Below are 27,505 nucleotides of genomic sequence, written 5' to 3'. Positions count from 1 at the left end.
GATTTCTGCCTTCAATATAAAATTTTGCCTTTACCTGTAATTCAAAATCCTGTCATTTCTTTTTCAGGTTTAATTCAATGTGCGCTGGTATGAACCGCTCCATTACCCAGTTAAAATCGCAATGGAGCCTCATAAAAATCAGTGCGAAGAAAGACAAGACCATTGCTAGGCAGGCTCAAATTAAAACTGGCGGTGGTCCACCATTATCAGTGCCTGACGATAGGGCTGATGATATAGCATCTTGGTTGCCCAATGAATTTGTAGTCGATGTTAACAGATTTGACTCGGACTCAAATAAAAGTGAATTAATTAACATTCAAGAGGAGGAATCAACTCAAAATACGCAAGATCAGGAATTGATAAATAATGAAGAAATCCAATATGAATTGGTGGTACTTGATGAAGAAATAGAAGATACACATGCTTGTACTACTAGAGGCATATTGGAAGATAAAGAAAATAAAAAAGTAGAGGCAAAAGAAAATAAAGCAAAACCTAATTTTAAAGCACCAGCAATCAAAAAAAAAAGGAAACTGTTAAACAAAGAAGGCTTAATTGATTTAAGCAAAGTTAGGATTTCCGAAATTGCAGAAACAGAATCAAAATGCCGGATTGAACTGCATGAAGTTCAAATGGAAAACGAACGGAAGAAAGGGAGAAACTTGGATCTTGAGCATCAATTATTACAGGAAAAACTTAAATATTACACTCACATTAATAAAGAATAATAAGTCTTTTGATGTTAAAGTTTTTCAAGTACTAACAGATTCTAAATAATAAGTTAGTTCCTCCCTTACTTCTGTTTGTTTTTAATTTGTATTTTATGCAGTTCCAATCCGCATTTTGATTGTGTTTCTGCAATATATTTAGACGGCTATGAATATGTTTACTAGTCATAACTTAATAAGAGTTTGAGATTACTATTAACTAGCTGTTGCCCACGACTCCGCCTGCGTAGACTACTATTTCTGTAACCTACAGGATCTGTGCATTTTTCCAGGATAAAAAGAAGCCTATATGTTATTCGAGACTATATAATCTATCTGTTTTAGCAATTTATTTGTTTATAAGAATTGAACTGTGATTTTTAGTAAGTAAGTTTAATAATTGTACTTAAATTAGTGATATAAAGTAAATACACATATGCCTAGTCACAAACATTCGCCTTTATAATAATAGTGTAAATTATGGTTATTTTGTTTTAAATGTAGAAGGTTGATAACCTCCGAATAGAAACGTTTATACTTAAGCAATTTCTTTGTTTTAAAGAATTGAACTGTGATTTTTAATAAGTAAGTTTGTTGAAACTAATTGTACTTAAATTAGTGATATAAAGTAATTTGTTTTGAATTTTTGCAGAATAATTGCTTTTTTAAAGAGAACTACAGGTTTTGTTTTTGTGATAGTAACAAATTGGACTGAAAATTGAAATACAGGTATTTTTCAATCAAATATTCTTTTTATTTTCATTAAGATGCCAGGAACAGTATCTGAAAAATTAAAATACAACATTTTCATGAACTCAAATGACATTACATAAAAGTAAATCGTTGGAATTTATCAAAATGTATTTTAGTACCATTCAAAAATGTTGATTTATAAAATTTTGTAGTATCAACTGCGACCTACGCCTCAACAATGAAGGTCGGTTGTCGTGAACACTGTTCTCCGTCGAAAGTTGCGGAGTTACAGGGACCTGCTCCATATGTTGTTCTGAAAAATATTATGAATTTGTCAACATTTTGTCATAAAGATTTGTATTCCTTATGTACAGTCAAATTGATAACATTTACCTAACAATGTGACATTCATATCAATGGCTATATTATGTAATACAGCCAATGCTATGATCACAGCTTTTCCATTTTGGAGGCTTACTGGTAAGCCATGGAGTAGGCATTGGAACCGCTGCTTCCACACCCCAAAACACCTTTCAACAGTGTTCCTAGTTGAGATGTGAGCATTATTGTATGCTTCTTCTTCTGGACGACTAGGCCTTAAAATAGGTGTAAATAGATATGGCAGAAGAGGGTAGCCCGAATCGCCAATAAGGCGTCCTCTAAACTGCCTATCCTCAAATCGTTGTTTTATATTGCTCTCCATAAAAATTCGACTGTCATGTGTACTGCCTCGCCATCTAGCCACTATATCCATTATTTTGAGGTCAGCATCACAGACAACCTAAAATAAAAAAAACAGTATCCTGTAGGTAATCCATCCAATAATATAGTGTTGAATGTTGCTAAAATTTAGATCATACAAAGTAAAAATTATAGACATTATTAAAACAAATCTTTCTCTGTTGTAAACTGTATAAAATCAAAATATATTTTACCTGAACATTCAGGGAATAATAGCCTTTTCTATTAATATAGTACTGGGCCATGTCACCTCCGGTTTTTTTAATTTTAATGTGGGTGCAATCTATGGCTCCTATCACCCCAGGAAAATTTTTAATTGCTCTAAATTTGGCACTAATTCTTTCCTGCTCTCCTATAGTGATAGGCATTTTGATGAAGGAATTTGCCTTATTCGCGATTGCATGCGCGACTCTGGCGCATATCCGGCTCACTGTCGGCTGACTTAGGCCATGGAGGTCACCAGCATCATCTTGTACCTGAAAATGTATGAAAATAATTATAGCAGCCACGACAAAGGGATAAAATAAAACACTTTTTTGTGCTTACCTCACGACGTCCCCAACATCTTATGGCCACTAAAACTTGCAGTTCAGGACACGTGCCACCACCTCTAGCGCTCTGAACCAGATCATCTTCCACCAAATCTATGATGGTGCGCACTGTGTCCTTATTGAACCTATATTTTATTTTAAAATTTAGGTCCCGCAAATCGAATGGGTTGCTTCGTTGGCGGTAGAGCTTTCTACGTCGCGCTGGGTCGGCATTATTGGCTAAATGCACAATTGCATTTATAGCATTCATTTTCACAAGCAAGGATCACAGCAAGGATATTTTGAATAAATAAACCAACGAAGTGACATTCATATGAAATGACATTTATAAAAGTTAGGTTAAAATAGGTTTATTAGAGCTTTAAACAAGGCCCGAGCTCTCGATAACTTATCACACAGTTATAAGAGGATTTTAGCGCTAAATGACGATTATGAATAACAATTTTTATCAAACGTTTTATAAACCTCTAATAAGCATTTGATAAAATGTGAAAAATGATTATGAATAAGACCGTAAATGTTTCTGTTATCCATAGGTCTACGTATCTTATTTTCATTAAATCCAGAAATAATTACTCATTAGTATTGTTATTGTTCAAAAGTTTTCTTCAACATTTAAGTATTTTCTGGTAGTAGTAGTCGCTACTACCACCATAATGTTAAACTTTCTGAGCTACTATAACAAACACCGTAAAGTCACATTGGTAGATCAAACACTAATCTGCTGTTTACATTCTTTAGATAACAAAAATGGAAGCCACGAAAATGAAGGATAACAAAATAAAGAAAGATTTTTCGTGTCAAAATACGATGTTCACTTGAAAGCAGAGCCACAGCAGAGCGGAGAAAACATAGTTCAAGGGACAAGGTTATAAATATTTTCATCATAACTAACGGATACCTACATGCGACTTTGTTCAGAAATTATAAGTGCTAGTAAGTTAAAAATAATCAAAATTATTACATGTAAATATTAAAAGAAACCACCAATTTTCAAGATGCAATCATACAAAACAATTTGCAGTAGAATAGTGAATAGACCAAAGAGAGTTGTACAAAATCAATTTCTCTGAACCTATGACATTTATCAAGCAGCTTCTTAGTTTCGACACTCCAAAGTTTGCATGCGATTTTCAGTTTGTCCTAATTGCAGAAATCGGCTTTGTTACACGAGATTACAAAGTCGATTGCCAAGAAAAACATTGATTAATGTAAATAATGTTAATGTAGTCTGTCATGCGCCTTTTACTATAATTCTTCTGATTAATTTCGTTGCGGGTCTAATGACAGTTTTTCTTTCCCTCGTGACAAACTTGACCTTCTCTGGTTGGGTTTTTATTGGCGATCAAGTTGTAGATCCTGGCTATACAGGAGTTGCAGCGGTGGGAACGAGAGGTGGGAATAGTTCAGTAAAAAAAATTTAGCTTTATGCCTATACCAGCTAAATCATACAAACGTGCAAATGTAGAAGCAGCACACCACTCACTTGACACACGCAGCCGCTTTGAAATTATAATGCTGCTTTGTTTCGTTTCTTTGAAGCTCATTCTTAGCACTCGTACAGTCTTTCTGCTTTGCATTATGAATGGAAACGTGGAGGCTTAACCGCGTGTTTCACATCGTGTTTCTTTTTTTTGTATTTTCTTTGAAATATGTTAAAACCTGCCAATATTCTTTTTTTGCTTTGAAGTTTGATGTTTGTTCAAGCGAGCTTCAAATGTTGGATAACAAGATTATTTTGAAACTCGTGATTGAATGTTCTTTTTAACTTAACAATTAGCACCACTGGCAAGATACAGTACAAGATCTAACTCCACAGTAACGCTAACTGGCGAGGGCAAATACAATAGCCTATTACTCTATTCCAAAAGTAATTTATTCAAAATAATAGCACATAACTGTAATTTTCACTTCGTATTTTAGAGAATAATATATTAGCTTTAGTTTACAGATCAAAACAACGATTATGAAATACCAGAGCGCTATCTTTCGCAAGCCACAAGGCAATTTGAAATTACAACGCTAATAATGGTTACAAAAGGGGTAAGATTATGAGAGAAATGCGGTTATTTCGCTTTTAATTAATATTAGCAGCTGTATCGAGATTTTGCGGTTCAAATTATTAGGATAAAGTTTCCCTTCTGTTTTGTTAGGCATACGAAAAGCCTCCGCTAAGAAAGATTAAAGATTTTTAGAGTATTTTTCTTTAAGTTTCTTTTTTCCATTGACATCTTTGGCGGTTTTTGATTGCAAGTTGTGCGCACGACAATTTCTTTTATGATAAATCCACGCGGACTGAAGTTAGTACTTGTATATAAATACCTAATAACACTGGTATTTTGCAGTGGTTTGTACATGCTCAATGTGTACATGATTATGCTAAATGATTTATTTATTCATATAAAATTAGGGAATATGGGCTAAATCTTCTACAACCTTTAAATTAGAGAAAGTCGTGCGTGATGATAATAATTGTGATGTCCATACAAATTTCAAAATAAAAATATGTTAGAACTGTTTACAGTTAAAAAGTTCACACCACGATAACCATATAAAGTTTTTCACTAAACATTTCTTCACAAAAAACATAAGTAAAACTTAAAAGAATTCCTATTAGCAGAGAATTTTTCAAAGTTTTCCCGAAAAATTTAAAATAATGTTATGCTTGGAGCATATACGAGAAGTGTGTTCCCAAGTTGGTGGTTTGCCTTTTAGCAAAGTAAGGTAGATGCTTAGTTTTTCATGTGTGAATATTTTAAAACTTTTGCGACATGCAAAAGTTAAGCCATTTTTTAGTTATTGTACTACTTTTTCTAGTTCATATACAAAGTTGAGGGAAATCGTAATTTCTGTTTTTCATATCTTGTAAGGTAGGTTAACATTATATCATATAGTTTGTTACTTTACGCTATTACGATCTTATATCTGTTGTTCTTATTACCAAACAGTTTAACAAACTTATTACTAACCATCATGTTAATCTAAACATTTACCTATAAGTTGTTACTGAGTTTTTTATGCATAGCAAGGCAGGACATAGGCATCATTGGCCTATGTTCAGCAGTGGACGTTCTGTGGCGGAAATCATGACAATGAAGGCAGGTATTTGACCGCAATCGCACCGAATGTACCAATTTATGAAGAACGAAGGGTTTCCCAACCTTTATTTTGCCGAGCCTCCCCGAACAAAACAAAAGCCATTCACGCACATGTAAGGGCATGTGCATGAAATGCTAATAAATGATCTAGGTATTATTGTCTATAGGTATTTTATGGTCAGTAAATTCACCAAGCACAAAGATTTTAACCTAAAAAATGACTGTCATATTAATCCGTGTCACATTTTATAAAATCTGTAAACAACGAGTCGACTTCAACAATCGATGATTGATGAAGTGTCCAAGTCTATTGAACAAAAAGAGTCTGATAATCTGAACGACACTAGAACTCGATTATCTCGAAAACAATAGCCCGAAGCGCATTGAAAATTATCCCGAAAATGAACGCTGTAATTTTCAACGTTAAATACTGTATTGTGACAAGCCCATGGCATTATTTTTAAGCCAAAATTAAGTAAAGGATAAAGTTAAATGTATTAAATGTATAAATGTATTTGAAATAACTATCACATGTTTATTGAGGTGATTCCCGCGACCTCCAGAAGATTGACGGTCTATCAACAGCAGCAACGCAACGGCATCAGCTCTACATGTTATGCCTTTAAAATAAAATCCTACTTCCTGCTAATACTCATATTATAAATGCGAAAGTTTACAAAGATGTATGTTTCATTCTGGGAGTGGGTAGTAAATGCGAAAAAACGCTCAACGGTTGGAATGTGTTGTTACTCTTTCACGCAAAAACTAATTAAACGATTTGGATGTAACTTTACAGTATTATTGTTCATACATCAAAATTTGATAATGATCAGTGACAAATTTAATTTCACGCGGGCGAAGCCGTGGGCAAATGCTATTGTAATAATATTATAAATTATTTAATAAACTCCTGGGTTTTCGCCAAATTAACGACAACGATGCCATTGCGGTCAGCCGCTGAGTGCGGTTGGCTCGGTTGAATTTTCGATAAGTTACAAATGTGTTCAGCATTAACTCTATACACAGCAAAGCAATTTGGCTGATTAACGAAATTTGATTGATTACAGAGTCCGCAATAGATAAGTGACCACTGTTAAGGAAATCATCAATCATGTTAGTTGATGACATTTTACGATCCCAACAATAATAATTTCATGTAAATTTGGCAAATGTGAAGTTTAATTGGTAACTCGTATGTGTGTTATAGAATGCTGTTTGTTTTCCTAACAATAAAATAAATAAAATATTGCCAAGTCTTAGCAAAATAATGGTCCCGATTTAGGCGTGCAATGTGAAAAAGTTATTAGATCTCATGTAGAGTCAAGCTTCTAACTCTACTCGCCCTAAATCTACAAACCCTAACCAACAAACTACACTTAATATGTCAAAATATGTAGCACAGCCGTTCATCTAATCTGTTGCCTTACATAACCTTACACATACTCGTATGTATTGTGGAGTATTTATTATATCTAGGTACCTGTGATCCCAACATTGTAATCGTGTCAATCGTTTTAACAGACCACTCGTTTATATGTATAAGTATTGCGTCTAGATATACGAACTATACTTAATTACAACTCAAATCATATTCACTCCAAAGCTACTAATATGGGTGACAATCTGAGTGTAGTTTTCAAGTCTTTAAGTATTCTCAGGTAGAAAACGAGACATTACCTTGAATAATATAATACAGTTTAAAATCTAGGAACACTTTTAGTCCTAGATTTTTGGGAGTGTCAATGCCATTTCAAAATCGAGTCCTCATCATCTGAATACCGAATTATTGATCAGAGTGATACGATTAATTCGCAATCACTCATTCCGATTGCCGTGAAATAGATTAATGATTCGGATTTGAATCTAACGTGTTTATGTGAAAATGCGCTTGCTGATTCAAAACATTAGTCGGCTCGAAATTACCAACTCGTTAATCGAGTTACTTTTTTTTTTTTCTCTTATATCCGTGGTCCCAGCGGCAATCTGTAGGGAACTACAATAATCCACTCCTGTGTCCGTTTGCACTGTTCTTTGTAATGGGTAGGGTGGAGTCCAGTGACTCAGTTGCCCTCAGTGGTCATGGTTTCTCAACTGTCCTGGAATCTACTAAGGAGACCCCTGACACTATCTCTCGAGTTCGAGTTACTGTGATTTTAAATCTACCAAAACGTCAAACCTTTGTTTTATGATCAGTTATTTTATGTTTTATATAATATTTCTATGTAATTGTTCCTATCATTATTATCTTGAAAAGTGCTTCCCACGCCTAAAGCAAAAATATAAGTTTCTTTTTCTCCAATTACTCTTTTCATTTCATTATTAGAGCTTTCTCGTTGTGGATAAAAAATTGTCTTTTGCTTTTTAATACAAATAATAACATGGCTTTTCTATCTTGATTTTTGTAGTTTCGTTACAATTAGTTTTCATTTTCAATCATTTCAATAACGGTCCTATCTGTATATCGTTTAGATACCTGTAAGAGACCTAATTGCTAAGGAACCCTAAGCTTAGAAGGTAGGTATCCAATAAACTAAGTGGAACTTTAGCGTGAACAATGGAGCTATAAGTTTTAATCCTAGTGGCTTGCGAGAGGTGTACCAGTATTAGGAACGTAGAGTTAATAGGAGAGTTCGTGTATTTTATATAAACGTCGGAACCTCAATTTTTTAACGATTACTTTAAAATATGGAGTACTAGCTTTCCGCCCGCGGCTTCGCCCACGTAGAATTTTGTCTGTCAGAGAAAAACTCTATGGCGCGCGTCCCTGTTTCAAAAACCGGGATAAAAACTATCCTATGGCCTTTCTCGGGACTCAAACTATCTCATTGCCAAATTTCATCAAAATCGGTTCTGTGGTTTACGTGAAAGCGTGACAGACAGACAGACAGACAGACAGATTTACTTTCGCATTTATAATATTAGTATAGATTTTTAAGGTTTCCAGTAATTACATTCAATATGGGCTATACGCAAACTGGCAATGAAAATCAATATGAATAATACGGTAACACTTGCATGCGATAGCATTATTGTTAATTTTTAATTTGCAATTTTGTGTAGTGTAAGACAACTTGGAGGCTAGTCCAGCTAAGTGAAGTGACTTGTGAAAGGACGTTGGCAAAAGCTAGAAGTTACAAGCCATGGTAAAATAGCACTTATTAGAGGAAGCATTTGTCCAGCAGTGGACTGCTATGGACTGATGAATACTTGTAGTTTCGATAATAAAACAAAGCTCTGTATGAAACTGAACGGCTTATAACTCCGTATTTATTCGAACAATAAATAATGGCTGTATAACAGACGCGTTGTCTACCTCAAGTCAATACTGGGTACATTGGCGGACGGCCAACTGATTTATCGGAGTCAATCAAGCCGCATAGTGGCTGTAGAACGGTTCTAAGAGACGCAGTCATGTGGCGACGCCGAAAACTGTTGTGTGGAAATAAACGAGTGATTGGGTGATAAGTAATGTATATTTATTTATCGTCTAGTGTTTTCTGAAGAATCAGGATCGATTCTTCAGAAAACACTAGACGATAAAACACTTTCATGTAAAATATTGCCAATACTAGACCATATACCGGGTGTTAGGTAAATGGGTTATATGAGCCAACACTAGCCCATGTTAACATGGGCATATACTCGTAAATGGTATGGTGAAGTCAGAAATTTGATATCTTTTTAATTAATTATATTAATCAGTACCGCTCGAACACTCGTTGTCGGAACACGTACACCGGCTCAACAGTCACCCCAGTAGTTGTCAACCTTTTTTGTTAACTTTGTGCTCTCGTTTCACTCTAAAATCAACCATGAAGTGCGCGATGTGCAACTCGAGTTTCAATGATGGAGCGCAGTGTGGATCATGCAAGAGGCACCTGGATTTCACCTGTGCCAACATTTCGGAAACAGCCTATCGCAAATTGCGGTCTGACAGACGAGCGGCCTGGAAATGTCCCGCCTGCAGGAATCCCTCACCCAGCCCTTCACCGGCTCCCTCACCTGAATCGGCATCGCTGGAAGTCATTCTGAATGAGATCCGGGGCATTAAGTTGCAGCTCTCTTCGCTTCCTACTCTCCTCGAAGATGTCAAGACAATAAAAACCGAGATTGCAGATCTCAGAGCATCCTGTGAATTCAATAGCGCGAAACTGGATGATTTCTCTGCCCGACTGACCAGTGTGGAATCGAGGCTTCCTGAAGTAGTAAACATACGGGAAACTGTCACGACGACCCAAGAAGTCTTAAACCAGGTCAAGAATGATTCCTCAGCGCGAGAGCAGTGGGCCCGCCTCAATAACATCGAGATTAAAGGAGTTCCACAAAGGAAGGGAGAAAACCTGTTTTCTGTTGTGGAATCCATCAGCAAGGTCATCAATTACGCTGTCCCGAAGTCGCAAATAAATTATGTGTCACGGATCCCCATACATGACTCGAAAGATAGGTCAATAATTGTGTGTTTTATCAATCGATACATAAAGGAAGAATTCGTGGCTGCAGCACGAGCCCTGAAGACAATATCTGTGGAGGATCTAGGCTTCGCCGGCACTGGACGTGTTTTTATCAATGACCACCTAACCTCAGATTACAAAAAACTCCTGACTAAAACGAAGTCTGTACTCAAGGCTAAAGACTACCGTTATATCTGGGTCAAGTATGGAAAGATTCACGTAAGAAAGAACGACATGTCACACGTTAAGATTATTAACACCGAAAATGATTTAAACAAACTTTCTTAATCTACTTCATACATAGTTTAACTTACTTAACTGTTTGGACTGTTGAATTAATTATCATTTTTACTGTACAATTTTTAATATTTAACGACACAATATTCTTTAGCTTGTCTCAAAATCTAATTAATTTAAAGTCAGACACAATTGTTAATAGGTTTGCAACCTCTGCTTTGCCCAGTGGCCGCAGTCGTACCCGAACACCTCTCTTTTGTTATCTAGTCTACACCAATTCAACTTTACGCAACGGGTTGTTTCTGCTTAGACTGCGTGTCGCCATGCCTATACTTCTCTCGCTCACGCCCACTGTCTATAGATCATGTTGTCGCTTTCCGTTCCGTCGCACTGTCACATTTTTTGCTACAACACTGCGCCTAATTTGCATATCGCTTCTACCTGCGTACGCCGTCGTTCTCATTACTACTCCGGATCGCTTGCGCTCGCGCGTCTGCCGGGTTAGAAATATTCGCTCGCCATTGGGCTGTGTTTTATTCGTTGTGGTCTTAGATTATATTAATCTAATGTTGTGGTGCTATGTTTCTATATGGCTACTAAGCAATTGCTATCAATCGGCATTCTGTAATGAATAACAGTGCTAATTTAAATAGGGAACGTCAACTATCACTTTACTATCAGAATGTGCGCGGACTAAGATCTAAAACTATATCTTTTTCTCGTAACCTACTTTTACAATCGTATGACGTAGTCGTTCTTACTGAGACCTGGTTAGTGCATAGTGTATCTGACACGGAGTTATTCGATAGTAGGTATGTGGTCTGGAGGCGGGACCGGGACTATGCCCTTACGGGACAGGGTCGCGGCGGTGGTGTGTTGGTGGCAACGCGTAAAGAGTTATCTGTTGTTACACAACAGCAATTCCAGTCCTCCGCTGAGGATTTGTGGATAACATTAACGGTTAAATGTAAAAATACCAAAAAAGTTAATAGAATTCACCTATGTGTATTATATTTGTGTAATCAAAACCGTGGCAACACCTTCTCTCTGCAACTATCTAATTTTTTAACTAAATTAAGTGACATTATTTTAGCTCACCCGTTCGACACTTTTCTTATTATTGGTGATTTTAATCTTAGTGGTATAGCTTGGCTCCCCGATGCCATAGGTTCTTTTTCCCCTAACAACTATCGTACTCCGGATGAACAACTATTAATCGACGAACTCAATACGTGTCACCTCCGACAATATAATGGTATTATTAATTCGTACGGAAGAATTCTAGACTTAGTATTGTCGAATGAAGAAGTAATAGTTAGTGAATGTGACGACCCCTTGGTACCTATAGATCCCCACCACAGCGCCTTGACGGTTTCTTTATGTTTTTCAGCCTATGACCCTCTTAAGACATCGCCATCAATACGCTACAGGTATGATAAAGCTGATTATGATTCCATGAATGAGGAGATATCTGGCATTGATTGGTCTGGTAAGTTTCTGGATGTGTCGCTTGAGAGTGCAGTTAGTTCTTTTTACTCGATTCTAAATGCCCTACGGGATAAATATATCCCTCACAAGTTGGTCTATAGCAACTCAAACCCTAAATGGTACTCCCCATCACTAATTAAAGCCATTAAAGAAAAGCGCAAGTATCAACAAAAATACAAAATTTATAAAAACAGATGCGACCTTGAATCCTATAAAGTATTATGTAAAAGAGTAAAAACCATCGAATCGCTTTGTTATAATAATTACATTTCATCTGTAGAAGATTCTATTAGAACCAATCCCAAACATTTTTGGTCTTACATTAAGTCGCGCCGCAACTGTAACTCCATGCCCAGCAGCATGAAGTATGAGGATGCCATGGTCGACACAGGTGAAAATATCTGTAATGCATTCTCGGATTATTTCAAATCTACTTTTTTAGACCCCAACATTCCTTTGTCACCGCTAGACCAACATGTAATGTCCCCAAATGACCTATCTGGCGGTAGTGCGTGCGATGTCTCCTCAATAGAGATCGACCAAACCGTAGTTCAGAAGCTACTCTCAAAACTGGATCCCTCCAAATCGGCTGGCCCTGATCTTCTGTCCGCACCGATCTTAATTAACTGTGCCGAGGCATTATCTTTACCAATTTGTCTCATCTTTCAAAAATCTCTCCTCGAGTGCTCAGTGCCTGGGATTTGGAAATCAGCTTTCATCACACCAGTTCATAAAAAGGGGTCCAAGGTTGACGTCTTAAATTACAGGCCGATCTCTAAACTCTGTATAATTTCAAAGGTATTTGAAAAAATAGTGTACGACCAAATCTATGCTTCACTTAAGACCGCATTTAGTGATTATCAACACGGCTTTCTGAGGGGACGATCGACAGTATCGAATTTGGTCGTTCTTAATGACTATATTACCGAGGCAATGGACAACGGGAAACAGATCGATGTTATATATACAGATTACAGCAAATGTTTTGATCGTATAAACCACGGTATCCTTTTATCGAAATTACAAAAAATCGGCATTAGAGGTGATTTACTCAGGTGGTTAACCTCATATATCTCAAATCGTACTCAGGCTGTGGTAGTCAGCAACTATATATCCAGTTGGGTGCCCATACCCAGTGGTGTGCCCCAAGGATCGCTACTGGGCCCTTTATTATTTTTAATCTTCGTAAATGACATAAACTCGTGCCTCCACTCATCTCGTCTTCTTTGCTTCGCTGACGATATGAAAATTTTTACTACAATTTCGTCAAAAGAAGATGCTGATGCTCTCCAGGCCGATCTGTTGCGCTTGGAATATTACTGCTTTTGCAACCAACTTGATCTTAATCCCTCTAAATGTTTTGCGGTCACTTTTTCCCGTAAACAAGCCATTCATTTGTCCACATATACACTCAAAGGGACTTCACTTGAACGCAAAACCAGTATTAAAGATCTCGGTGTAACGCATGACATGAAGCTATTATTTGACTCTCATATCGATAATATCGCAACCAAAGCCTGTCAGGCCCTCGGATTTGTGATGCGTAGCTCTGTTGGCTTTACTAAGGCTAAAACACTGAAGATTTTGTACTGCACCTTTGTCCGTAGCCACTTAGAATATGCGTCACAGGTTTGGAACCCTAGATATCAGGTGTACATATCTCGACTGGAGAGTATTCAGAGGAAGTTTGTGAAATTTCTCTGCTTTCGCATGAAAGAATCTTATAATTCCTCAGAATACCTACCCCTCTGCAGAAAACACCACCTTCTTCCTTTGGAACTGAGGCGCGAGATAGCGGACGTCACATATTTGCAAAAGATTGCCACAGGTGTAATTGACTGCCCACACCTACTAGCCAAAATATCTCTGAGGGCGCCTCTAAGGCCCATGAGATTTAATCCACTTATTTTTCTTCCGAAGGCGACCACTAACTATAGACAGAATAGCTTTATATGGCGTGCTGGCGACAGATTTAACAGACTGAGTAAGGAACTAGATATTGATTTATTCTATACTAGCATACCAGCGCTTAGGCGGCTGCTGAGCGAGCGTTTTTTCAAGCCTATCATGTAAGTTTTTTTTTTTTTTATCATGTTGTTTATTATAAATATGAGGTAACGGGAACTCTAATATGGTAAAATTGCTATCTCTTTGTTACAACATTAGGTGTATCGTGTATCGTATAAATTTTATCTGTTTTTATAATTTCTTTAAATATCCACCACAATTCTATCTGTGGGGACCTATAAGTGGTTATCAAGTGTTATTAACTGTAAAATAATCAATTATGTAAACCCTGGTCTTCCTAATATAAATAAATAAATAAATAAATAAATAAATAAATTATAATTTTCATACAAATCAGATTTTATAATAGGTATTTATTTTGTATGAATGGCTAGTGTCGGCTCATATACCCATTTACCTAACATCCTGTATTGTTCGCACTGTAAAAAAGTTATCAAATCTCATGTAGAGCCATAAAGAAGCTTCTCACTCTACTCGCCCTAATTTCACAAACACCTTAGTCAAAATATGCGGGTTGGCAGTTTCGCTATCATCACATATGGGTGTATCAATAACTGCCTTTATTTTGGTTATAAATACCAAACTACATTAATTTGGCCTCTACTGCTGAAATAACAAGTCTTACCTACATAATACCAAAATTATTTTAAAGAAAGCAAAAATGAACACTGTATTACGTAACAAGACCCTTTATGAGTTTCTGAGTTTCATTAGGACCATAAAAACACGTTTTTATTTACAGCTTAACAATCTTACTTCCGTAAAATTATTGCTATAAAATCTCCCAACTTTTAACGTCTCATTCTACAACAGACAAAGCCAACTCAAAGAAGATTTAAGAATAACCTTTAAAAATAATGACGTGGAAAATAAAAACGTAAGCTTTACAAAATCTTTTTTGATAAAAGTGGCATCTAAATGTATTACTTATTTTATTATTAGTTTAATGTATTTTATGACTATATTATTCTTAAATTACTAGAATCCCCGAGAAAGAAGGAATAACACAATTTATGAGTAGAAATGGAGTCAGGAGGACACGCCACCGCTATTAGATTTTGGGTGTTTGAAAAATTTTTCAGCACATAAAATAACTACCTATTGTCCTGAAGATTTGCTATCGTGTAAAACGCTGTTTAAACTATATACAGAAAAAAAATCATTGCTCTAGGTACATTTCTCCCATCGATTCTCAGCTCCGCCGCGTAAAAAACGTGCTTGGGATATTCACCCATATAGCTCAACGCCTTGATCGATAAATGGGCTATCCAACATAAAAATATTTTTTTTAATCGGACCAGTAAGTAGTTCCTGAGATTAGCGCGTTCAATAAAACAAACTCTTCGGCTTTATAATATTAGTATACAATATCTGTATAGAACAAGATCTCTTCAAGGCTTCTCTTCTTAAATTCGAAATCGTAGATACAAAATAATTAATTGCCTTATTGGCTTACCTTAACGGCTTATTCTAATGACAAAATACTACAGACAGCGACTCAAGGGTAAATCCTCAAGTTCTTAACTACTTCACGGAACCCCAGGGACCGGATTAAAGGGTCTCTTCATTAGCATCTTTAATTCTTGAGAGCAAAACAAAATGGATGTAAGACTTGAGATGAGGAGACGTTAGCTGGAAGAGCTTATAATATTTTGCTTTAGAAATTCTTGCTAAAAGAGTGTAGCATTAAAGCTATCGAATTGAAAATATTTTCTATGTACCGTCCAATCAAATGATGTAAAAATTTACTTGTTTTTCAAAAGATTTCGTTGTTGTGTAGATCCACCTTGAGTCATTGTCAAGATCTATAAATTTTTATTAAACAAGAAAATGTTTGCTCACTCTAGCCACAAGGGTTGTATCCTTCTGTTAAACATTTAAAGCATTTTAAACGAACACCAAACAGACCTCATTACCAACGTAAAGACACTACATTAAAACTAGATCCGACACAAAATTATAATTTTAGCATTTTAAGTACTTAAATGAATATAAGTTTTGGTTTGCGGTCGTTTCAGACGCGCTTTTGAGACCACTTAAGCCAAAATTACGTTATTTATACAAAAGTTAACAATATTCGACCTTGTAGCACCACTTTAAGCATCATAGATCCCTTGGCACCTATTAATGCTACAGTGCTGCTGACAACGCCACTCTTGTGGCGGAGTTTTGAGCTGACACTGTGTAGGTTTGTTGTCGACACGAAAAAAAGAAGAATGCTACAGTACAGCCAAATTATTTAAATCAAGACTATTTCTAGAATAGACATGATAGACGAAAGGTTTAAAAAATTCTATCATATAAGTAGAGTTATGTAGTGTGTAGTTGCTAACTCTGTTTTTGAGGTGCTGTTTTTATTGCCATCCATTCTCTTGACTTGTCTCTTCTTAGGGTGGGTTGCACCATCTTATTTCAACTGTAACAAATGTCAAAAATCTGTCAAACTCCATACAAAAACCGGCCAAGTGCGAGTCGGGCTCGCACACCGAGGGTTCCGCCGTACAAACGTAGCGGTTTACAATTTATGACGTATTAAATCAAATTACTTACTTGATTCCGTTGCGAGTAGTGGCGAATTTCAAAATATGCGGTAAGTAGTGTATTATTGGGCATTCTGTCCCCCAGTCGTCCGCTTCGCTTCCGACCGTTCGCTGCGCTCACTCTGGTTTGACAGAATGCCCAATAATACACTACGAACGGAGTGTTGAATACATTTAAATAAGTATCTTGATCAAAACATTCGGTTGAAGCCCCGTGGTAAGTAACTTCAGAGAGACCCGTGGTAAGATTCTCTCACCGAACGTTCTGCCTAATATGATACAGACAACTCAGGACCCATGGTAAGATTCCTTTGCTGAATGTATCGCCTAACACATTCAGCTTAATACCCATGGTAAGATTATCTTACTGAATGTCCTTCCTAACACAAACGGCTGAAGACCCGAGGTAAGTATCTTCAGAGAGACCCGTGGTAAGATTCTCTCACCGAACGTTCTGCCTAATATGACACAGACAACTCAGGACCCATGGTAAGATTCCTTTGTTGAATGTATCGCCTAACACATTCAGCTTAATACCCATGGTAAGATTATCTTACTGAATGTCCTTCCTAACACAAACGGCTGAAGACCCGAGGTAAGTATCTTCAGAGAGACCCGTGGTAAGATTCTCTCACCGAACGTTCTGCCTAATATGACACAGACAACTCAGGACCCATGGTAAGATTCCTTTGTTGAATGTATCGCCTAACACATTCAGCTTAATACCCATGGTAAGATTATCTTACTGAATGTCCTTCCTAACACAAACGGCTGAAGACCCGAGGTAAGTATCTTCAGAGAGACCCGTGGTAAGATTCTCTCACCGAACGTTCTGCCTAATATGACACAGACAACTCAGGACCCATGGTAAGATTCCTTTGTTGAATGTATCGCCTAACACATTCAGCTTAATACCCATGGTAAGATTATCTTACTGAAAGTCCTTCCTAACACAAACGGCTGAAGACCCGAGGTAAGTATCTTCAGAGAGACCCGTGGTAAGATTCTCTCACCGAACGTCCTGCCTAATATGACACAGACAACTCAGGACCCATGGTAAGATTCCTTTGTTGAATGTATCGCCTAACACATTCAGCTTAATACCCATGGTAAGATTATCTTACTGAATGTCCTTCCTAACACAAACGGCTGAAGACCCGAGGTAAGTATCTTCAGAGAGACCCGTGGTAAGATTCTCTCACCGAACGTTCTGCCTAATATGACACAGACAACTCAGGACCCATGGTAAGATTCCTTTGTTGAATGTATCGCCTAACACATTCAGCTTAATACCCATGGTAAGATTATCTTACTGAATGTCCTTCCTAACACAAACGGCTGAAGACCCGAGGTAAGTATCTTCAGAGAGACCCGTGGTAAGATTCTCTCACCGAACGTCCTGCCTAATATGACACAGACAACTCAGGACCCATGGTAAGATTCCTTTGTTGAATGTATCGCCTAACACATTCAGCTTAATACCCATGGTAAGATTATCTTACTGAATGTCCTTCCTAACACAAACGGTTGAAGACCCGAGGTAAGTATCTTCAGAGACCCATGGTAAGATTCTCTTACCGTTTGTTCTGCCTAACACATTCAGCTCAAGACCCATGGTAAGATTCTCTCACTGAATGTCCTCCTACCTAACATACACAGCTGAAGAGCTATGTCAAGATTCTATCTCTGAATGTTCTTTCTTAGGTACCTGATTACTATTACCTTTTATTACCGTTTACCATTACTTACCCTTTTACCTTTACCGTTTTTAGCACAACCATACCATCACCTTTATGTAACACCATACCTTGAGATTTTTTATTCAAATAAAACAACCACAACCATAATTTATTATAAATTGAAATAAATTAAGACCTTTTTTACTACGATTATTGATGATATAAATCAATTCTTCTTCTCGTCGAAGTTTCTTATCCACGATTTAATTAGTTTATTAATTAAATCATGTCACTGGGGATCTGAAAAAATAAATAATGCTTTAAATAAATTGTGAACAGTTTAAATACAGAACCGAAACTTCTAACAATATTGCAACGTTATTAATAAATAAAAAGGTTACCTGTTTTAACCAAGATCTATAACGACGTTTTCTGCTTATTATTGTAGATATTTAATTGTCTTGCTGAGCAGTAGGTACTCCTGAAATAAAGAGAACTTTTTTTAATCGTCAATAAAATCTGTAATAAATATTAGCAAACAATTATCTATTGATTTTAGTATTTAAAGATTTTTATTTGTGATATATATTAAATATTTTGAGTAACACTATAATCAAAGCGAAGAAAGTTTTCTTTATAAATCAATGAAAAAATGGTTTATTTATTCATAATTTAACCACGTATAGAAAAGAAAAAATACTGCACTGACCCCAGATAGCTTGGGAACAGCAAGCGAGTGATGATCTTAAAGAGGTATCAAAAAAATAGTAATCTCTCTCGCAAGTTAAACGAAAATCATGATCCGAAAGTTATCCTATAAACTTAAAAGTATATGAAATATATAATTACACTTACATTTTAGGAAATACTGCACTGGTTTCACAGAGTTTTTAAAATGTGCACTTATACTTTTTAATTATTACGTACATGACGAACTTGCACTCGATGAAATCTAATGTCACACTGTACGTTGCATCGCGTGGATCGTGGGAATGTACGAGCTGCAATTTATAGTCCAAGAGTAAGAGTTTTATATATTTATCTGTAAACCTGTTCATTTTAAAATGGTTTTAAAGTTTTGTTTCGAATTTTTGACATTTTGCATTATTGTACATTTATGACTATTAGACATTTATTTATTGTACATTTACTACTATACTACTATAAGTACTTACTCTTTCTAATATTGCAAAAATAAAATAATCTTTTAAATCATTTATTTCATATTTAATGAAAATGTATATCAATATTTAACCAATCTGAAAATAAAATACATTTTATTCAAATGTTCAATAAAACATCGATTTAAACATCTCAGCTCCTGGTCTCACACAGCTTACTTGCAGATTCAGCATTAAATGCTTTGAATGTGTGTGCACGACATGTAACTTTAGATTTTTATTGTTTACTTCGTGTTGCATTGCAAGTTGAAACTAATAATTATTTTTATCTTTCTATGTGACTCAATGGTGACTGATACATAATGCTTCTACCGTTAAATCTACCTTTATAAAGTAAGTCAATTTTTTTCTAAATGACAATGCATTGTAAAAAAGATGTAAACATTGTGAGGAAAAATAAAATCGAATAAAATCGTGAGTAAAATTAGTTGGTTTATTAGTTTTCTGTTGGAAGCAGACTCAAATCAATGTAGCTTATTACAATTTAACTCTTTACAAATAGAATGATGGAAATTCGGTACTTGGAATACTACATAATTAGTATTTGACTAGCCATTTAAGAAATTAACCTACATACTTTAGATTCTGATTTCACTTTTACTGCAACATAGTGTAACACAATCATATTTCCTTTAAACGTAACATCAAAGTATGGGTAATATTTTAATTCAAAAGGTAATACCTACTTGCTAGTGATTTTTTTTTCTGTGCTTATCGAACATAAAAATACGGTCCAAATTTGTATATCATTTTATTGTTACTTTAGTTTTAACTAATTAGCTTAATTTTTGCTGACAATTTATTATTGATCACATAAATACAGAATTTCACCGCAAAAAATTAATTACTTTGTGAGATTCTTTGTGAATAGCAAGAAACAAGCTCCCGATTGTGCAAAATGTGAGTAAGTACTGTTATACATTTATTTTATACTTAGTTTGTTCTGACAAATAATTTTCAAGTAATGTTTTCTTTACTGAGTATTTCTTTACATGTTTTCTTTACTTTAGTATTTGTGTAGAGAACCGCGATGTGTTTTGTTAAGCTAATTGGTCGCGGGTTCGAATCCCGCAACCATCAATATATCTAGCTAGCATAGTATGTATCTTTGTATTTGGTAGTGTACTTAAATGTGTCATTACCGTAATTAGACAGTGGTCATGATTATTAGGAAGATAGACTAATGATGATTAATATTTTATAGGTCGGATTCTGAGTACGCATCCAGCATTGAAGACGTGGCCCCATTAGAGGTGGTGCCACCACCGCGCTCGAGCAAGAGCAAGTCCAAAACCAGCGCGTCGACCTCAACCGCTTCTACGCCTGCGCCTAAGCCGAGGAAGCGAAAGCCTGCCGCCCATTCCGTTGCGAACGTTGAAGCCCTAACTAGGTAAATTTCCACCTTTATAATCTAACTAGCTTTTGGCTGCGGCTTCACCCGCGTAAAATTTAGTATATCACAGATCGCCATAAATTATAGCCTATATTATGTTATTCTGGGTTATAAACAATAATACTGTAAAGTTTCATCAAAATCTGTTCAGTGGTTTTGCATGAAAGAGTAACAAACATCCTCACAGCCAGACATCCACACAAACTTTGCATTAATAATATTAGTAATAGTAAGATTTTAGTAATAATATTACCAAACTCCCTCATAATTATTCTACAAGCACTTAATTTTAATATTCCCTAAAAGGAAAATTTTTAATTTACAATGAGTTTTTACGAGTACTTACATAAAAATCTAAGCGAATTAAAGTAAAATAGTACCTAATTGATTAAAGTACAACAGCTGATCTTTTGACAACTTTTTTGTACAGAGCATTCTTATGTGTTTGTGTGTGTGCAATAAAACCTTTAAATAAATAAAACTAACAAAAAATATATTCTATTGAATAAAATAATCATTACTTAAATAAATGTCTATTGTTCACAGACCAAAGAAAACGAAGAGTTTGTTTTCAATCATTAATAAGGACGAGCGGGCAAGTGCGAAGGAGACAACTCGTAGCATCGCATCGAGCTTTACATCGCGGGTGTCTTCGGGCCAGTGTCGTCGGACTGCAGTCACCAGCGGCGAGTTCTACATAGATTTGAAAGTCTACAACACCGACGATGTTAAGAACGTTCCACCCGAGGAGCGTTACAAGAAAGCGCTTGCAGCGGTAAAACTCCAATGCGGTGAACAATCCCAGGAGTGGGAGGCTCTACAAAGGTTTATAAGTAGCGCTTACGTAATTTTTGAAGAGTGCGAACCGACTTATTACAGTAATAAAATAAACATTAAATAATTTTTACTTGTAAATAAACATACTTATTACACAGTTTTAATATTATTTTTTACATTCGAATTATTCAACATTATTTCTAGTAGGTAGGTATAGAGACTTTATTGTTTATTAACTAATTCTTGGTTCTAAAATGCCTTTCTGTACTATTTGTAACGTGTCCATAGGTTCAACCTCTTGGGTAGGACACTTGCGGAGTCGCTTGCACAAACAAAAGAACTCCACCCAACCACACAGTGATGGTGTGGAAATCGTAGGTTCTGCATTTCGCTCTCGAATCATTTCTTACCGATTAGTTGCAAGTGAACTTGACCAAACTTCTATAGATATTTTCTTTAATTCTATTCATAACAAAATAAAATCACTTTTAGATGATGCTTTAAGAGTACATACTTGCATCAAAGTGAATTTTGAATTATTTAGCATTTTCCTGTTATTCAAAAATAATATGCAGGAAATGAAATCTTTTGTTACAAAGAATTTTATACTTTACCACAACTATGATTTTGATAGTTTATTTTCTAAACTAGTGAGTATATTGAAAAAGAAAATGGAAGAGTTTGAGGAAAGCGATAGTGGTTGGGCTTTTTTAAGTAATTCACATTTAGAAATAAATGTCAATAAGTACCAACCATTAGGTGGGTCATCTTATTTAAAATTACCTAAATTTATTCAAAATAAGAAAGCATGTATAAATATTCAAAATAAAGACCAGTGTTGCTTTTTATGGAGCGTAACAGCAGCTCTTTACCCTGCTCGAAATCATCCTGAACGAGTCTCGTCTTATCCCAATTTTAAAGATGTTCTAAATATCAATGGGATATCTTATCCCGTCACATTCTCAGATATTAGGATTTTTGAGAAAAACAATCCTAAGTTAAGTTTTATCATTTATGGTCTAAAAAATTCTAAAACCATTATTGGCCCCGTATATAAATCTGAAAATACCAAAAACAAAAAAACTATTCATTTGCTAATGTTAGAAAATGACGCGACGTCACATTATTGTCTTATCAAGGACTTGTCGCGGCTTGTCAGAAATCAAATAACAGCTCATCATGGTAAAATTTATTTCTGTGATACATGCTTAGTGTTTTTTACTACTTTTGATGAACTAGAAAATCATTTATGTAGCGGGATCGTCACTGTATTACCTGAAAAGGGGACCGTCATAAAATTTAATAATTATGACCGTAAACAAAATGTTCCATTCGTCATTTATGCAGATTTTGAGACAATTTTAGAAGTGCACAAAGACAAATCTGATACGCAAAATACAAAAACGCTGCAGCACCATATACCCTCAGCGTTTGCGTACAATATAGTCTGTACTGTAAACACTAGCTATAATCGGTATGTATCATATCTCGGTTCTGACTGTGTTTCAAAATTTATATAATCTCTTTACCGTGATGTTCGTGACATTCATGCAATCTTATCTAAAAATTTGCCTATGATTTTTACCGAAAAAGATGCATCCGAATTTTTGCAAGCCACTCGCTGTCATATATGTGATAACTTTTTATTTTCAGACAAAGTGCGCGATCACTGCCACATAACAGGATTATATCGTGGTGCAGCCCACAGATATTGTAATTTACAATACAAAATACCTAAGTTTATTCCTGTATTTTTCCACAACTTGGCAGGTTATGACTGTCATTTGTTCATAAAACAATTAGGTGAAATGCCTGGAAATATTAAGATTATACCTAAAACTAAAGAAAATTATGTGTCATTTACGAAATTTGTTCCGATTTCTGATCAAGAATTTATGCAATTGCGCTTCGTAGATTCATTAAAATTTCTTGGCACTAGCTTAGATAAATTAGCAAAAACTATTAAAAAAGAAGAGTTTGATCATTTACGCACGCATTTTCCAATACCTACCCAATTTAATTTACTTACTCGCAAAGGTATATATCCCTACGAATACATGGATAACTGGGATCGGTTTAAAGAGCGATGTTTACCAGAAAAAAAAGAGTTTTACAGCTCCCTTACAAATGAGCATATTACTGATGAAGATTATGAACATGCTCAATCAGTTTGGTCACAATTTAACATCAAAAATCTGGGTCAATACACTAAATTGTATTTGAAAACAGACGTTCTCTTGTTAACTGATATTTTTGAAAAGTTTAGAAAAACTTGCAAATTTCATTATCAATTAGATCCTGCTTTCTATGTAACCGCTCCTAGTTTATCATTCGATGCAATGCTTTACAAAACTGGAGTCGAGTTGGAGCTCATAGATGACCTTGCCATAGTGCGTATGATTCAATCAGGCATCAGAGGAGGAGTATGCATGTGTTCGCACAGGCATGCCAACGCCAATAACAAATACATGAACGAATACGATCCCTTAAAACCAGATACCTTTGTAGTTTACATAGATTGCAATAACTTATACGGATTCAGTATGTGTCAATCTCTACCGCTGTCGAATTTTAGATTTTTAAACCAGACAGAAATTGAATGTCTCGATATTGTTAATGTTCCTGCTGATGCAGAGTATGGTTTCATTCTTGAGGTTGACTTAAGCTATCCGAAAGAGTTACATGACAGGCACAATGATTTACCATTTTGTCCTGAGAAATGCATTCCACCGGGGGGTAAGACTTTTAAGCTCGTGCCTAATCTTTACGACAAGTACTTCTACGTCATCCACTATGTTCACTTGAAAACATGTTTGAAACATGGGCTGATATTAAAAAAAATACATCGAGTCATAACGTTTCAACAAAGTCCTTACTTAAAACAATATATCGATCTAAATACGAGTTTAAGACAACAGGCTCAATCTACATTTGAACAAGACTTTTTTAAGTTGCTCAATAACAGCATTTTTGGTAAAACCTTAGAAAACAGCGAAAAAAGAGTTAATGTACATTTAGTTAACGAATGGAGTGACCACAATAATGTAACAAAAAAGAAAATAACTGCCAATAAATTAATTGCAAGCTCTAGTTTTCACAGTGTTTCAATTTTCACTGAAAATTTAGTCGCAATACAAACAAAACCTGAACGGGTGATTTTGGATAAGCCAATATACATAGGGTTTACGGTGTTAGAGTTATCTAAAAGCCACATGTATGACTTTCATTATTCAGTTTTTGAACCATCGTATAAAAACAAATTACAAATGTGTTACACGGATACGGATAGTTTCGTTTACCAAATTGAAACCGAAAACTTTTACAAAGATTTAAAAGAAACCTTCTTACATTATTTCGACACAAGCAATTTTTTCAAAGAAAATGTATATGGCTTACCGCTTCTAAATAAAAAGATTCCTGGACTTTTCAAAGACGAAATGGGAGGAAACATTATAACAGAGTTTGTTGGATTACGTTCAAAGTTGTATTGTGTAAAGACCATTAATACTACAATTAAAAAAGCAAAGGGAGTAAAGAAGAGTGTTGTTCGCGATATACAAATATCAGACTATAAAAAAACTTTGTATCACGGCAATATAGTGCGGAAAACAAATATTTTATTTAAGTCAATCAAACACAACATTTTTACTCGCAGTCTCAACAAAGTAGCGCTATCCAGTAATGATGATAAACGTTTTGTTTCGGCTGACAAGGTGTCAACAAGAGCTTGGGGGCATACATCCATTCTAAACATTTAACTAAGCATAACATTGAACCAAGAATTAGGTAATTAAAATTAAATTATAATACTTTCCTTAGTTGTACGATTTTCTTTATTATAATAGATAACCTAAGCTAATTAAGATAATATTAAGTTTCAAATAAATGTAATTAATTAATAAGGTACCTACCTATAAATAAATGATGACAAATTATTTACTTGGGTTTTATTTCTTATACGTAAAGACATTGGTTCACATTAACTCAATAAGATCATGTTTAGACATGTTTTAAAGTGTGATATTAATCATCGCATAGAAACGGTGAGATCGTAATATGACATCGATCACACGTTAGGAATCAATTTACTACATTTATTTTGCAACGCTGAGGAAACTTTTACAGGTTTGGACATGAAGTTAATTAATAGCACGTGGCATAGCCGGTGCGTCTCATGTTACCTATTTGATATAAGCAACCAATAGATTTTATTTAGTTATCAATTCGACTTTGTTGCGTTCAAACTTGTTTGGGTTAAAAGTTAAAATGGCTCAACGTAGTCACAGTCATCTTACCTCACCACAAGCCAGCTACGTTCTTTCAATCGATAGTAGAGTCCCCAAGCACGTAATTAAAATTGAAATTATGGAAGCAGTGGAAGTGTCAAACGATGAAGTGGACATTCAAAGTCGTGCAAAAACTCAATACATTGTGTACGAAAATTGTGATGATGTATATTTTAGCGCGCTGCAACTGATGTCACACATCAGTTCCAAACTGCGAGACCGCAACGAAAGACCTACCTTGTGAGTGGGAAATAATTAATTATCAATCAGGTATGTAGTATTTTAGTATTTTTAAGTGTTTTATTGTGTGGTTAACTATTTACCTAATTATTAGTTAAAGCAACTTTATTACAATTTATTCTCTTACAGAAAATGACTGACGTATATGATGATTTTCCTCAATACGCTCAAGACCCGTTACAACAGTTCACTCAGCAATACAAAGATTTATTTGGGGTGGAATCGACGCAAATTGATCAAAAACGTAAAAAACGAGTTTCTCCAAAAAATAATAAGCGGATAACTCCAAAATCTTTTGTGGTGTGTAACGAACAGAAAGGCTTCAAAATGATCCAGATAAAGGTGGTGGACCTGGTCTGCGAGCGTGACCGAGCAAATTCGAACTCATCATCATCTACGTCAGATGCTGACAGCGAGTGCGTGTTACTTAGTGCCCAATACGTAGTCCATGACGCAGTGGACGAAATAATGGATATGACAGAATGTGTAATTAAGAAGATATCAAAAAAGTTAACTGGTTCTAACTTTTAATTGATTATGTTTTTTAATATAGTTGTAAATGTAATGAAATAAATTATTATGCAAAAACGATGTTTTTACTCAGTTCCCTAGGAATACATATTTAGGTATAAAAATAAACACAAAGTTTAATTCCATATTTCAATTATTTATTACAGTAAAGTGAATATTTATTAATTAAACACATTGTTATCTACACACCATTTCTTTAAACTTAAAACATTTCGTAACGCACAATACTTGTCATGATAAAAACAATTAAATAAAATTTTATCTTTACAATATAGTTCATTAAGACTATTCAAATTAGGAGTACCCTTACGAGTTATATCAATAACACTATTATTATTATTACACAACTCTTGCATCCATTTTACTTTTTCTTCCCCTTTGACTATAATTTTTTTATTTTTCAAAAAACCAGTCATCATTCTATGAAATTCTCTGTAGTCTATGTAGCCCTCACTCCATAAATAGCCTCTATTTCTTTCGATCCAACGAACACATTTCTTTTCTTCATCACTCAGTGCAGAAAACGGATACGGGGGCTTTATTAAAAACACATAGGTATACTCTACATTAGCTACTGCCATTTCTTTAACCAAGAATTTATTATTGCTGTCCTTAAACCCTTGCAAATCAACGATTACTGTATTATAATTATTCATGATAGTTTCTTTACAATGTTACTCAAAGGCTTATATTCGTATAAACAATCGTTTAAAATCAGGCAGTATGCAGCTGTCTTATCTGGAATTTCTTGGTCTGTCTCAATTTCGACTCTCACATCAATAGATCCTTTCAGTGTTTCGTGTTGTCGTGAACAGTCAATAACGAATAAAGGGGCAACGTCTCTAAATTCTTTTAAACTCAGCAACGGCTCTGAACGACGTCCG

At 35.3% G+C, this 27,505-nt stretch overlaps 2 protein-coding genes and 2 long non-coding RNA genes across 4 annotated transcripts in view; 1 reads left to right on the top strand and 3 right to left on the bottom strand.

Moving 5' to 3' along the window:
• Positions 1-27,505, bottom strand: part of LOC135071447 (uncharacterized) — a 67,134-nt gene that overhangs the window by 16,934 nt on the left and 22,695 nt on the right. The gene's annotated exons all lie outside the window — the stretch shown is intronic.
• On the bottom strand, positions 1,440-3,209 carry LOC135071443 (putative nuclease HARBI1). Its single transcript, XM_063965235.1, has 5 exons — positions 2,688-3,209; positions 2,336-2,617; positions 1,794-2,181; positions 1,580-1,713; positions 1,440-1,490 (listed from the first exon to the last, which is right to left on the bottom strand). Exons 1-4 carry the CDS (start codon positions 2,940-2,942, stop codon positions 1,583-1,585), a joined length of 1,056 nt encoding a protein of 351 aa, XP_063821305.1. The 5' UTR covers positions 2,943-3,209; the 3' UTR covers positions 1,440-1,490; positions 1,580-1,582.
• Positions 17,840-19,151, bottom strand: LOC135088510 (uncharacterized). Its single transcript, XR_010261049.1, has 3 exons — positions 19,069-19,151; positions 18,615-18,694; positions 17,840-18,513 (listed from the first exon to the last, which is right to left on the bottom strand). It is a non-coding gene; the product is annotated as an uncharacterized LOC135088510 (long non-coding RNA).
• On the top strand, positions 20,239-23,073 carry LOC135088509 (uncharacterized). The gene is made up of 3 exons (XM_063983339.1): positions 20,239-20,294; positions 20,599-20,784; positions 21,334-23,073. Coding segments are annotated over exons 1-3 (543 nt in total). The 5' UTR covers positions 20,239-20,292; the 3' UTR covers positions 21,689-23,073.

The sequence above is a fragment of the Ostrinia nubilalis genome, chromosome 4 (assembly GCF_963855985.1).
Source record: "Ostrinia nubilalis chromosome 4, ilOstNubi1.1, whole genome shotgun sequence".
NCBI lineage: Eukaryota > Metazoa > Arthropoda > Insecta > Lepidoptera > Crambidae > Ostrinia > Ostrinia nubilalis.
The sequence above is the reverse complement of the archived record's forward strand: the minus strand, read 5'-3'. Positions and strand labels throughout refer to the sequence as shown.